The sequence below is a fragment of the Epinephelus moara genome, chromosome 5 (assembly GCF_006386435.1).
Source record: "Epinephelus moara isolate mb chromosome 5, YSFRI_EMoa_1.0, whole genome shotgun sequence".
Classification (NCBI taxonomy): domain Eukaryota; kingdom Metazoa; phylum Chordata; class Actinopteri; order Perciformes; family Serranidae; genus Epinephelus; species Epinephelus moara.
Genome location: NC_065510.1, coordinates 16,314,242 through 16,328,847, shown reverse-complemented (window position 1 = coordinate 16,328,847; position 14,606 = coordinate 16,314,242). Strand labels below are relative to the sequence as shown.

At 40.1% G+C, this 14,606-nt stretch overlaps 1 protein-coding gene and 1 long non-coding RNA gene across 14 annotated transcripts in view; one reads left to right on the top strand and one right to left on the bottom strand.

Moving 5' to 3' along the window:
- The window catches only part of LOC126390514 (uncharacterized), a 5,764-nt gene extending 3,687 nt beyond the window's left edge, over positions 1 to 2,077 (top strand). Inside the window, exons 5-7 of one of the 3 annotated variants that reach the window (XR_007569974.1) lie at positions 11 to 94; positions 136 to 240; positions 1,981 to 2,077. This is a non-coding gene — a long non-coding RNA (uncharacterized LOC126390514). The other 2 variants (XR_007569976.1, XR_007569975.1) reach the window with 2 other exon arrangements.
- LOC126390512 (mucin-5AC-like) overlaps positions 1 to 13,594 on the bottom strand; it is a 23,397-nt gene extending 9,803 nt beyond the window's left edge. For 2 of the 11 annotated variants that reach the window (XM_050044851.1, XM_050044852.1), the window contains exons 1-5: positions 2,535 to 3,287; positions 1,844 to 2,074; positions 1,402 to 1,607; positions 1,186 to 1,250; positions 805 to 953 (exon numbers count right to left, since the gene is read on the bottom strand). In XM_050044851.1, the coding sequence (XP_049900808.1) occupies positions 805 to 953; positions 1,186 to 1,250; positions 1,402 to 1,607; positions 1,844 to 2,074; positions 2,535 to 3,282 (1,399 nt within the window). In that variant the 5' untranslated portion in view covers positions 3,283 to 3,287. Of the gene's footprint in view, positions 1 to 804; positions 954 to 1,185; positions 1,251 to 1,401; positions 1,608 to 1,843; positions 2,075 to 2,534; positions 3,288 to 5,138; positions 5,184 to 5,290; positions 5,343 to 8,460; positions 8,600 to 13,314 lie in introns of those variants that run through there. The other 9 variants (XM_050044842.1, XM_050044843.1, XM_050044850.1 and 6 more) reach the window with 8 other exon arrangements.
- Positions 13,595 to 14,606: the final 1,012 nt, after the last annotated feature.

Sequence of the window (14,606 nt, the reverse complement as noted above, 5' to 3'; positions counted from 1 at the left end):
TGGTGGTGAGGTTGCATTTATTGGTGGTGAGGTCATGTTGATTGGTGGTGAGGTTGCATTGATTGGTGGTGAGGTCATGTTGGCTGGTGGTGAGGTTGCATTGATTGGGGTGAGGTCATGTTGGCTGGTGGTGAGGTTGCATTGATTGGTGGTGAGGTCATGTTGATTGGTGATGAGGTTGCATTGATTGGTGGCGAGGTCATGTTGGCTGGTGGTGAGGTTGCATTGATTGGTGGTGAGGTCATATTCGGTGGTGGTGAAGTTGCATTGAGTGGTGGTGAGGTCATGTTGGCTGGTGGTGAGGTTATGTTGGCCGGTGGTGAGGTTGCATTCATTGGTGGTGAGGTCATATTGGGTGGTGAGGTCATGTTGGCTGGTGGTGAGGTCATATTGGGTGGTGAGGTCATGTTGGCTGGTGGTGAGGTTGCATTGATTGGTGGTGAGGTCATACTGGGTGGTGGTGAGGTCATGTTGACTGGTGGTGAGGTCATGTTGGCTGGTGGTGAGGTTGCATTGATCGGTGGTGAGGTCATGTTGGCTGGTGGTGAGGTTGCATTCATTGGTGGTGAGGTTGCATTGACTGGTGAAGAGGTCATGTTGATTGGTGATGAGGTCATGTTGATTGGTGATGAGGTCATGTTGACTGGTGGTGTTGAAGTGGCTTGGACGTCAGTTGGTGCCACAACAGCTGAAAACAACAATTATCAATCAAGTTATTTTTTTCTTTCAACTCTCACATATTGAGTTTGTGCTTGCAATAGTACTTTAGAAATTTCAATATCTGGAAATGACATGATGTCTTACCAGTTGCAGTAATAGATGTTGTGTCAACAGAGAGGGAAAAGTTTGAGCTTGAAGCAGCAGTCACCATGGTCTCAGCCACAGAACTGGCATTTGGTAGTGTTGACACATCATTGAATATGAGCTCAACATCTGCCACAACAGATCCTGGACTGGAACACAAACATTTTTGTAAAGTCATATATTAATGCTGTAGTCTTCTTTGGCAACAATGACCACACTTATTTCACAAAGGCTCCATGACAAGTATGACTGATAAGTCATATGATAACAAACAAACATAAAGAAAGTACAACATTCCTCTCTGCTCCCATCATGAGAAAATAAAAAATCAGTACCTTGAACCATTTTAAACAAAATTTGAAAATGAGCAATTATTTATACCTAAAGTTTTTGATGACAGTTCGATTGAAGCTTGTTCCATACTGTGCTGAGTAGACATTGTCCAGCTGTGAATGAGTTTTATTTTGATAAATTATAACATTTCAAAATACATATGAGTGAATATACTGAGATATATTGCCATCTAAACGTAGCATGCACTATTTGGAATTTGATTATGAAAAGATGAAAAAGCAAAAAGAATATATATGAACTCACCGCTGCTGTCAATGTGTTTGCTAATGCTTGGTATTCTGGTGAGGATGTGTTTGTAAGTTGTTGTGTAAAATTTTGCTGCAACTTAAATTCCAACTGAATTTTTGGCTCCGTGGTTGTTACAGCTGTTGGGGTCGCAGGTGGAGTGCCAGTAGTTGTGTTTCCTGGTGGTGCTGATGTTACAGTTACAGGTGTAGAGCTTGCATTACCTAGAAATGAAGTGTATATATTCATTTGTAAAACTTATGAGATGAGAGCAAGATGACCTGTATTACAATAAATATAGAATAACATTCTAGTAGTGCCATCAAGACAAAATTGTTGCTGTGATTTTTTGTGCACTTGTCATTTAAGCCATTAAATTACCTTTAATTGACTGGTGGTGATGTTGGCATGATTTAAATAAAAATAAAATGATGTATTGATTGTAAATAGGGTACATTACCTGGGAAAGGCATTGAGGTGAGTGGTGGTGAGGTCATGTTGATTGGTGGTGAGGTCATGTTGAGTGGTGGTGAGGTTGCATTGATTGGTGGTGAGGTCATATTTGCTGGTGGTGAGGTTGCATTGATTGGTGGTGAGGTCATGTTGGCTGGTGGTGAGGTTGCATTGATTGGTGGCGAGGTCATGTTGGCTGGTGGTGAGGTTGCATTGATTGGTGGTGAGGTCATGTTGGCTGGTAACAATATATAAAAAAGTTATTGTTTTATTTTTTAAATATATTCTTGTCATTATATATTCAGGATGTGCCTGCAGTTACATACATACATACATAATTCAGTATCTGGAAATGTCATGACGTCTGACCCATTGCAGTAATAGATGTCGTGTTAACACTGAAGGTAAAGTTTAAGCTTGAAACAGCAGCCACCATAGTTTCAGCCACAGAACTCGTATTTGGTAGTGTCGACACAATTTTTTAATATTTTCAATATATCTTCGATCTATGCCTTGTGCAGTCCAATCCTTGAGGGTTTAGGTTGAACTGACAGGCGCTGAGGTCATGTCAACTGTTGATAAGGTAATGTGGACTGGTGCAGCTGTCATATTGATGGCTGCTGAGGTTGCCTTAACTGATGGTATGGTCAAAATGACTGATAGTGAGGTCATGTGGACTGGTGGTGAGGTTAAATTACCTGATGGTGATGTCATGTTGACTGGTGAAGTCATGTGGATGAGTGGTGAGGTTGCACTGACTGATTCTGAGGTCATGTTGACTAGTTGTGAGGTCATGTGGACTGGTTGTGAGGTTATATTGACTGGTGTTGAGGTCATGAAAACAACTGATGATGTCGTACTGACTCCTGCTGAAGTTCCATTAGCTGATTGCGAGGTCACACTGACCGGTGGTGAGGTCGTATGGACTAGCGTTGATGTTATATTGACTATTGGTGAGGCATCATTGACTGTTGGTGAGGTCACAGTGACCAGTGTTGTAGTTGCATTGACTGATGGTGAGGTCATATGTACTGATGGTGAGGTAGCACTGATGAGGGGTGAGGTCATGTTTATTGATGGTAAGGTTACACTGATGAGTGGCAAGGTGATGTTTACTGATGGTGAGGTTGTAATGATGAGTGCTGAGGTTGTATAAACAATTTGTGTGGTCATGTTGACTGATGGTGAGGTTACATTGACTGGTGTTGAGGTTGTGTAGACTGATGGTGAGGTTGCAGTGACCAGTGATGAGGTTGCACTGACTGTCGGTGATGTCATATGGGTTGATGGTGAGGTTGCAGTGACTGGTGGTGAGGTCATGTTGACTGGTGGTGATGTTAAATTGACTGGTTGTGAGGTTGCATAGACTGATGGTGAGGTTGCATTGACTAGTGCTGATGTCATGTTTACTGATAGAGAGATTGCACTGACTGTCCGTGATGTCATATAGGTTGATGGTGAGGTTGCATTGACTGGTGGTGAGGTTGCATTGACTGTCAGTGATGTCGTATGGGTTGATGGTGAGGTAGCATTGACTGATAGTGAGGTCATGTTTACTGTTGGTGAGGTTGTAATGAAGAGTGTTGAGGTCATATAAACGATTTGTGTGGTCATGTTGACTGATGGTGAGGTTGCATTGACTAGTGCTGAGGTCAAGTTTACTGATAGAGAGGTTGCACTGGCTGTCGGTGAGGTCATATTGACTGATGGTGAGGTCATATTGACCAGTGGTGACGTTGCACTGACTGTCGGTGAGGTCATATTGACCAGTGGTGACATTGTACTGACTGTCGGTGATGTTGTATGGTTTGATGGTGAGGTTGCAGTGACTGTTGGTGAGGTCACTGGGACTGATGGTGAGGTTGCGTTTACGAGTGGTGAGGTAACATTTATTGATGGTGAGGTTACAACGACTGGTGTTGAGGTTATGTTGACTGGTGATGTTAAATTTACTAGCTGTGAGGTTGCAAAGACTGATGGTGAGGTTGCACTGACTGTCGGTGAGGTCATATTGACCAGTGGTGAGGTTGCATTTACTGATGGTGAGGTCACTGGGACTGTTGGTGAGGTTGCATTGACTGATGGTGAGGTCACTGAGACTGTTGGTGAGGTTGCACTAACTGTCGGTGATGTCATATAGGTGGAGGGCGAGGTTGCATTGATGAGTGGTGAGGTGATGTTTACTGATGGTGAGGTTGTCATGACAAGTGTTGAGGTCGTATGAACGATTTGTGTAGTCATGTTGACTGACAGTGAGGTTACATTGACCAGTGTTGAGGTTGCATAGACTGATTGTGAGGTTGCATTGACTAGTGCTGAGGTCATGTTTACTGATGGTGAGGTTGCACTGACTGTCGGTGAGGTCATATTGACCAGTGGTGAGGTCATGTTAACTGCTGGTGAGGTGTGGACTTGTGTTGAGGTTGCATAGACTGGTGATGTTGTCATATTAACTTGTGGTGATGTCATGCTGACTGGTGAGGTCATGTGGAGTGGTGGTGAGGTTGCATTGACTGGTGTTGAGGTTGCATGAACTGGTGATGAGGTCATGTTGAGAGGTGGTGATGTTGCATTTCCCTCAGGAGTGGTTGTGGTCTTTGCTTGTGAAGTTGCATTGACTGATCCTGAGGTCATGTTGAGTGGTGGTAAAGTTGTGATAACTGCTGATGTTGCGCTGATTGTTGGCGATGTTGAATTTACTTGTGATGAGACTGTATTTTGTGTTGAGATGTTCATTTGCAGTGATGTTGCATGGAATGGTGATGAAGTTGTGCTGGCTGGTGGAGATGTAGAATGGAATTTACCCAGAAAAGTTGAGTTTCATTTTCTGTGATTTGACAATTTTATAGCCTATATATATATGACTATAGTCGTATTTACTATAAAATGTTATACTTACTACCTTAATATTGAAGCACTGCAAACAATATAATATTCTGTACTAATAGGCAAAAATTGTTTTAAATATATGTACTACAATGTAATATTGATATAATGTATGAATTATGAATTATTTTCAGTAGCTGTTACTCATCAACCTAAACAATTTTGCCCCCTCAATCTCCACATCCTGATAATCAAAATTAGTATGAAATATTCAATAATTGAAGTAGTTGGTTTGGTTCTGACAAAATTGGTAACTCCCCCTGCTATAATTGATGACAGGCCACTATAGATAACTCACAGGTTGCAGGTTACATGGCACCATATGAATACACTGATTTTATTGTATTCTTCACAATAACGTTTTCCCACTTGTCAGTATTGTGTTGAAAGAAAGTACAGTAGTATCAAAATTTTACCTGTTGTTGCATTTGTGGTCGTTGCTGATGTTGTTCCTACTAGTCCTGTAGAAAGAAAAATGTCACAATGAGCAAACTTCAATTCATTTCAATTCTCAATAATATCTTTAAGTATTGTGGTCTCTCTTGATCTCCCCAATCCCAAACAATACCTGCTAATAGGAGAAGGAATATAAAAGGATCCATCCTCCTGTTTTCTGGTGTCTGTGAAACATCAAGAAGTCACTATAAATACATTTTAAATACATTTTATCATGCAGAACAAATGCACGCTGATGTCATTCTAATATACACCCTGTCGCCAGTATATTAGGTACACCTAGCTTTTAACTGATGCAGTCTATTAAAACAACTCTGCAATAAGTCTTACCTCCATGACGGTTATGATGATTAGTTTTAATAGTAACTGAATTAGAGAGAAATATTTCAACCCAGAGGCGAGTTGTAGTTTGTGGTGCTGTTGTACTGCATTGCAGCACTAACAGGTATTTGTTATATTTTTTCCACCACATATGTATCATTGAGGGTGCTAAATATTTGAAACATTTCTTAGTGTAAGAATACAGTTCAACAGCACCACAAAGTACAGCCTCCAAAAATGATTACAGAGTTGAATCAACCGCACCATAAAACAGGTTCAAGAAGAACTGAACCTTATAACCATTATGAACGTGGAATTTATTGCAGGGCTGTTTTACGAGGCTGCATTAGGTTTAGCAAGGAGTGGCCTATGCCTACGATATAGCAACTCAAATGTAAAAGCAGCGCAAGAGCGCTTTTGACGATATGACTCTGGTTTTCCATCCTCCTCCTCTGCATGACAATGACTCTTTGATAAACTCATCCCCATGATTTAGCAGATGCTTAAAAGAGATTAGATGGACTCTCAACACATACTGAGTGTGAAACATGCAAAATCGGATATGTCAACATTCTGGAGACAAGTTTGAGTGACGTTGTTATATCTCACTTCGCCAGACAGAGTTACGCCCTGGGGGCTGTTCAAGATTCCAGACATTGTTAGACGTCAGACTACTGAAGAATTTAGAAATTAAAAATAATATTCCGATGACAATTCTCAAATTGGCTTGTCAAAGCTAGACTCTGTTAAGAGCGGTTAGTGTTGCTCTCACAGGCACTTATTAGCTTAATTTGATTTATTTATTTATTTCAAACATTTAAAAAAAAGAATATTGTGGAAAAAAACCCTACAAAACAGAGACAATCAATAAATCATGCACAGACTGACAATGACAAACATAAATTAACATTTCATGTCCAAAAAGTAGTAGAAAGAAGCAACATGCTTGTCTTGCCCTACCCCCAGTCCCAAACTTTACTAATCCATCACTAATCAAACTATCACAGAAATACACTCTCACCATTGTTCAACTACACATTTACACCACTGCACTTCTTAATACCTGATAACCAATATTACCCAGTGTATAAAACAAATAGGAAAATATGAATTGAGAATACTGACAACAGCAACTTCCTGAGTGTGCTTTACATTCCCTCTAATGCTGTCTTTGTACCTCTCTTTAAACCGTCCGATATCTTTACTTCTTCACCCAGTGTGTTCCACAGTCACCCCACAAATCGATATACACACACTTTTCAGAGTGGTGCAAAAACAACGTTTCAAATTTAATCTGCCTCCTAAGTTATATCCTCCCTCTCTGTCCAAGAGCATTTTTTGTACGATGCAAATTATTTCTTGCTTTGTACATGACTTGAACCGTTTTGAAATCCAGTTCTTGTGAACGCAAAAACAGATGATCAGTGTGTTCCTGATGTCCAACATTGTGTAAAATTCTCATGGCTCTTTTGTTGCAGTATGGCTGTAGGCTGGTTTTGTAGGTGTTTCCTCATACCTCAATACAATAAGTTAAACACAGCAATATAAGAGAACAGTACAGAGTATACAATGCTTTGCAATCCAGTATGTGTCTGGCTTTGCCCATAACAGCAACACCCCTTGTCAACTTTGTTCCTACATATGCCATATGTGGTTTCCAGCAGATTCTGTGGTCTGTTATCACACCAAGACATTTTTTTTCATATACTACTACATACTTTCAATGATGACATTTTCAATCTTAAGAAATGCTTGTGTGTTCATTTTTTGACTTCCAAACAGCATTAATTTGGTTTTGCTCAGATTCAATCATAATTTGTTTGAGTCAAACCAATTATTTAATTTATTCAACTCTGATGTGACCACCTCTAGAAGCTGCTGCAAATTGTCCCCAGAGACAAATAACATGAATTTTAATGTCTAATACTTTACATGTGTCATTAATGTGCAAAACAAACAATGTTGGCCTAAAACTGACCCATGTGGGACTCCACAGGTAATGTCCAAAGATGAAGATTTATGTTCTACAGTCTGCATGAACTGTTAACGGTTCGGTATATAAGCTCTGTCAGCAGCTTACCCGTATAAACAGAAAATTACTACTTTTTATATACCTTGAAATCAGAGAGAAGATCCCGTCAGGTGTTTGTCAAACACCTGATTTGTGAGATTGACATTACAAATAATGGCCAAGATTCACTCATCAGGAAAATGATCTTGTCTCAGCTGGATTGTGATCTAGACTCTGACTCTGCAATGTCAAGATTTCAACATTTTACTATCATCTGATGATGCTAAAATTATGACTGTATCATCCTTTCAATTTGAGATTTGAGTGTCTGTTGTAAACTGAATGTGTATATTTGAAGTAATTTGTATCAGAATAAATATCTATACTTAATCAGTTTTCTCCAATTAGTTGTAAATACATATTTGTTAAATAAAGCAGGTGTCTTTACAAGGGTTAATTTAATTGAAATTGCGATTAGATTATGTAGCTGCAACAGCACAAGAACTTCTGCCCATCATATTCATTGTATTGAGCCAACAGAGCACTAAGGTGCCCACTGAGCAGCCACACCATGACAAGCCAAGCATTACAATCCATCAGTGTTAAGAATATAACTGTTACAGCCTACAGTATAATACGCATATGCATTACTTTTATTAACGCTTTGTTCATCAGCATGTTTTCTTATCAAGATACAATGGAAGTCAAAGGCGTGTCCGAACAGTAGGAGTTGATATAAAATGTGTGATTTAAAAGCAACACAAATATTAAAGGAAAAGCATAGACTGTGAATCAGAATTCCTCTCTGAGCCCAGATGGAAATTATTCATTGAAAATCTGAGAAATCAATTTAGTCACAAAAAGAGGTGCAGAAAACTAATTTCCTGTGGTTGAAATTAAATACGTTCAGTTTTACACAGCAATGTCAATATAAATATTTGCTTTCTTACCGCGGTGGAGTCCCAAGTGCAACTGTGCAACAATATATTGTATATTGTATTCACAGCAACTGTTCAAGGAATGGTACAAGCTGCCACTAAGAAGGCACCAGTCTCCCTGAAGATGTGAGGATGAAAATGAAGACTTGTCAGTGAGTGGGGGTTTTGTGAGACGGACAGTTTTCCAAACCCGTGACATGACTTGCAGGACTTGTTCTGCTCTGTTATTTCCATTTCCACTCAGACACAATGTAAAGGTGCGTGTGTGTGTGTGTGTGTGTGTGTGGGGGGGGGGGGGGGGGGGGGGGGGGGGGGCTAGTGGGTAAGGTCGGAGGATTGAGAGATGTAAATACCAATACACTGTGAGTAAAGAAAGCATTCTTGCAATGTCAAGCATCTATGAGGTGTCACAATGTGGTCTCAGCCTCTGGTGCCAGAACTCAACTGTGTCATTAAGTCTTACAATGGTGACTTGTTTGTAATAACGCAAACATTACTGTGTGAAAACAATTACTTTTGATAGACCTCCAAAACCAATCTGCATTATTACCATAAATGATCAGCAGAGCACATCAACTGTCATAAAGCTCAGTCAGGAAGGCTACTTTGGAATTGTCAGTTATAAAACACATTCTGTCATTACTATGTATGCCCAAGTCTTTTACCCATTTGACGCAAACATACTGTCCACATATACAATTTTTAACTCATCACGAAAGCAGACCTACGTAAACACAACTAATTTTAGACATGGGTCCCCAGACTATGCTAATTGCAAAGGTGCCTGAAATGGTTTCGACACACTGTCACACATGCCATGACGTAAATGATGACAAAAGGACGAGAGTTTACGGAGAGACTTTGAGACATTGTTAAGATTACACTTTTGAATGGCTAAAGTAAATACAAGGCAGTGTCTGCAGCAGCACTTGGCTCTGACTGACAGTACTGAAAAATTCTACTCAAGTAAAAGTACCTTTACTTTGATGAAATTCTACTTAAGTACAAGTAAAGTTACCCATCTAAAAATCTACTCAAGTAAAAGTAAAAAGTACTTAGTTTAAAATGTACTTAAAGTAGAAGTTACTTAGTTACTTCCAACAACTTGATGGGGGTCACTCCAGTGCAAAAATGGGTCATACTGCAAATCCAATCCAAAAACTGGTTATTTTTCTACGATGAACCATAGAATTCAATTCAATTTAGGGCTGCACAATATCATTAGACCATCGCCATCGCAATGTGTTCTTGTGCAATAGTCACACTGTGAGACTTGCAGTATAAGTTCATCATATCAGTATAATATTAGTCAAAGGCAATATGCCAGACTTATTTTGCTGGTTCATACTTTAGGTTATGAAGTTCTCAATTTCCATGACAGTGTGATTGTAAAATGTATATGTCATGCAAATACAGCCTTTCCAAATCCCAAATGATGACTTCTTTCCAAATAGAGCTATTCAAGTTACTGCAATACACTGTATATTGCAATACATATCGCAGTATACAAAATCGTCGTCGCATTGTCAGTTTTGTCTAATATTGCGCAGCCCTCATTCATTTTAAATCACCAACACAACTGTTAGACTGATGATACACAGAGCAACTTTTTGAGCAATGTTGTTGGGCATTATTCTCAGGGATGCAAACAGGTGTATGGTCAAGGAGATTCCTGATTTTAGACTTAGTTTTGGCCAGCTAGCCAGCAAAGATGACACAACAAGCAAATAAGACAAGAACTTTGAGTTAATAGAAGGTAATTTCCTCCTTTTCTCCTCTTAGGCATGTGAAGACAATGAGACAGTGGGCCCCTGGGCACATATATGCAAAAGGCCTAACCACCTCTCCCACATAGGAGCAAAACGCACAGACTTTGTGTGTCTACTTTGTGGTGATTTTGCCTCTTTTGTCTTTATTTGGTGTCTCTTTTAGGGTTCTTTGAATCTCTTTGTGGTTATTTTGAGTCTCTTCCTGAAAGGTACATGTTAATTTGAGTGACACTTTGCAGCCGAAGGTCAGGCTGAAGAGGCACATGACCCGCCTGTTCAGTATCCATCCCTGTTCTTGATTGGTCATCTAAATTTGACAAATTAACACTCTTTCTAAACAATCTCAACAAAAAATCCAAACATTCATACATTTTAGGAAAGGCGAAACAGCCTCTTTACACAACCCTCACCATCTACGGCAAGTTTAGAATGCACATGCACTGCACACACAGCTTATCCTTTAGTGGCTTGCTCTGTTTAGGGTTCTTGCTTTGGATACCAGTGGGCACTGTCTATATAGTTTGTTTTAAAAACACACCATTCTCATCATGTAAAAAAGCCCACTTATTCTGTGTCCAAGATAATCTGCATTTGTAGCCCCCAACAGTTTACTGTTACACATCTTTTTATATGAAGGAAAAATCACAGGTAAAACTATAGTTAATCAACAATGGTTTCGTGTTGTTAATTAGGGGTCCCTCTTCCTCGTTTGGGAACCTCTGGTTAGGGTACCTGAGTCTCAATCAGTCAACAAAAGCCCTGTTTCCACCAAGCACTAGAATACAGTACAGTTCAGATCAGTTCGGTACGCTTTTTTCCATTTACACTGTGAAAAGTTGTGGATGGTACCAATGGAACCGTTCCGTACCGTGCCCATTTTTGCTCACCCCTCTGTTGGGGTACCTAGCACACAGATCTGGTACTAAAAGGTGGAGCTGTGAACACTGCAGTCTGTTGATTGGTCAATAGTAGACGGTCACTCTGCGCAGGGCTGAGTTGTGGCTGGTTTTGAGGCTCATGTAACCAGTGTTCATACCGTGGAGAGTTTTATTAGTAGACTGTAACTATAAAATGAAAGGATGTTTTGCTGCCTCTTGCAGCAGCTGTGGAACATTTACTTGTAATGTTACTCGAAAAAAAAAACATTGCAGAGTGTTGTTCCTGTGGGCTCCAGCAACACTAAACCCCAGAGCTTGCCTGAGAAGGACTAAATGCACAAACCCGCTATTTTTAAATATCCCATGGAGAGAGATTCTCACTGCAGCCTGTTCTATTTTGTTCTGAAAATGTCGGCATCAGCCCTGTTCTGTGGATAATAAACGAGGTACAGACTTCCCTCTTTGTGCTGGACAGAGCAGTGAGTGACAACAACACCGCCCACATTTAAGAGTACTGTTTGCAGTGGAAACGCTTTTGGTTCCAAAGGTACCATACTGAAAGTGTTTGGTGGAAACAGGGCCAAAGATACCTTGTTGACAGTCTATCAATTTAAGTGCTTATGACTGTAAAGGTACAAAGTTTAATAATCTGACTAAAAACAGTAAACAATCGCATTGTGTTTTTAGCTTGAAGATAATTATTGGAAAAGTAGTTTTACAAAATGAGCTTCACTCAAGGTCCTTCTCCGTTTTGCAAAATTATCTGGTTTTACTTTCCCTCATGACACGTTTCTGCAAAGATGACGAAGTGATAACTGAATCCTGTTTAACCTGCATGAGCCACAGCCTAAGGTGTCAATACAACCTGACAGCAAACCAAACACCTACCGGAGGTCTTGAACTGAAAACATTAAATGCAACTCGATCTGGAGAAATTGTACTGCCGTATTAAAGGACCAATAAGTTCTAAATGACCACCAGGGCACTTATTAATATACATACATATATTCACATATTCAATGCAGAGATTCAGATTAAAGGTTAATTCACTGTCAACATGGTCACGCAACAAAATGCAGCTCTAGTCCTTTTATGCTACACAAGAAAGACCAAAAACACAAAACCAAATAAACTATTTTTATGGTGGAGTGTGGAGGATGGGGTGGAGTTGAATAGTCTCCCAGCCTGAGAAAAGAAGCTCCTGCGTATTCTGGCACAGGCAGCCCCAAGGGGGGGCCCGGAGAGGGAAATGGCCACGCCTGATACAATTGCTGGCCTCCATCCCGCTCTCCACATTCCATGCAAGAGGCTGTGGCTCGTACATTTTTTAAGCTAGGTGGTAGTGGTATCTTGTACATCTTGGCATAGCTTGTCTGTAATTTTGTTGAGGGAACAACTTGCATGGCCATTTTGAAAGGGGTCCCTTGAACTTTCACTCAAGATATCTGAATGGAAAAGGGTTTTATGGGTACCTAGGAGTCTCCCCTAAAGTTGAAAAGGCTTACTCCCAATAAATGTTTTGTTTCTTTCAATCAATGTCGTCCATTGCTTAACACATGTATACAAATACATAACATATTAAAAAATGATTATTTTAGAACTCAAAATGTTAACTTCATTGGTATTTGGGTGCTTTCCGACCTAGAGTTCGCTTGCTTTGGTCTGAATCAGGGACTAATTACATAATTACCTAGAGTTGGTTTGTGTTCTCACGGCAGCATTTACAAGCGGACCAGATCAAATGCCTTGTGTGGGAAAGCTGCTCTTGACTGGTCGAATATCCATGCAGGAAAAATCCAGGAAGTGAACAAAACGTTGAAGAAAAGTACACTTTCTAATGTCAGAATGGTGAGACAACTTATGGGTTGATTTTAGCGCTGGTCATTGTGTACTATATTGCTTGCATTGTTCATTTTAGTCAAACCATACAATCTGATCGAGGTCGGAACATGCTCTCACCATAAACGAACAGCACCAGAGTTCATTTGCAACCCGACCGACACCACCTCGGCCTCAGTCTGGTTGTTTGGGTGAGCACTCAAGTGTGACACCTGCTCAAACGAACCACACTAATGGGGCAAATGAACTTGAGTTTGACTGAACCGAACCAAACAGGGCAGGCGTGAAAGCACCCTTAGTGTTAATAATTATCTGATGTGCACACACTAACTGTAATACAAGAAACAAAGCTAATATCAATATGCAATGCCTTAACTCACCATGAACTCGTCAATTCAGTTTTGGCTTTTAGTTTTGATGTGTCACCCATAGAGATTTTCAGTGGACCAATGTGACCACTGTAGTCTGGTGGTATGGCAACAGACTTCTGTATCACTCAGCAGACAGCAGCAGGGTGAACAGGCTGTTGCTGTAGTGAGTATAGTCTTTCAGTATCCTTTGGGCTCCTTGCAGGGAACCCGTCTCACTGGTGCTTGGTGGATGGATACCAGTGATGTTCTGGGCCCTCCTTCCCAGCTGAAAATGTCTTTCTGGACACCTCTGTTTGAATTCGATGCACTGAAAATGAAAGGGGAACAGATCAGGAGACATGAGTGTAATGAAGCTGAAAAATGCTTTGACAGGAGGACACTTCACACGTTTATTCAGCAGAACAGTAGCTGCAGAATTCAGACTGCTGCTGACTCATGGTGATGTGATGTGGTGATGTGTGTTCACATTGAAAGGTAGGTTGTATTAAAACACAATGAGACCAACTTACTGCATTTGGCCTTTTTCATTTGTTCCTAGTGGAGGAGGTGAAGTAGAAGGCAGACTTCTGAAGACAGTTCTTGAAGGACAAATAGACCAATTCACCTTGGCACAGTGTAGTACCACTGTCCTGTCCCTGCTTTATCACAGACACACTATAGACCAGAAAGTACGTAATGTCCAGAGGACTGATTTTGCCTGTGCCGAAAAAATAAATATAGGCTGCCTTTGTTTTCTTGTGCCACTTCAGAAAAGAAACCATATGTGCAAAATATATGATTTAATTAATTAATTTAATTAATTTCATCACACAGATGGTATAGCCACTTTAGTTTGAAAGAGGGAGTTGGCAGTATTTTTTCTGGAATACCAAAATGTCACGTTAACATGAGGACTTCCGAGCATAATTCCAGCATGTGGGATGTGTTGTTCCTGTTAGAAGGGTGTTACGTACGTGCCACTGACAGCGAGCAGGTTCAGCGACATTGTTGACAGCCAATAGCGAACAAATCTTTACCTTTTTCTCTTTGTGAAGAGCCATTGTATAGGATGACAGACACATGCATCACACAGGTATAGGATGAACCCATAAAAACCGGCAATAAATGATTACAATGAAACACATGTTAATAAAGGTGTAATAGATGTGTTAAACAAAAAGAAGACAAAGGGTGATAAAATCTGTTTAAATCCAATATTTAGTGACAGATATTGTTGACAGTTATTGAAGTTGAAAGTTTAATTGCTGCTTTTTGCTATTCATTCCATTTATTCTTCCTATTTGATTAATTAGGGATATTGC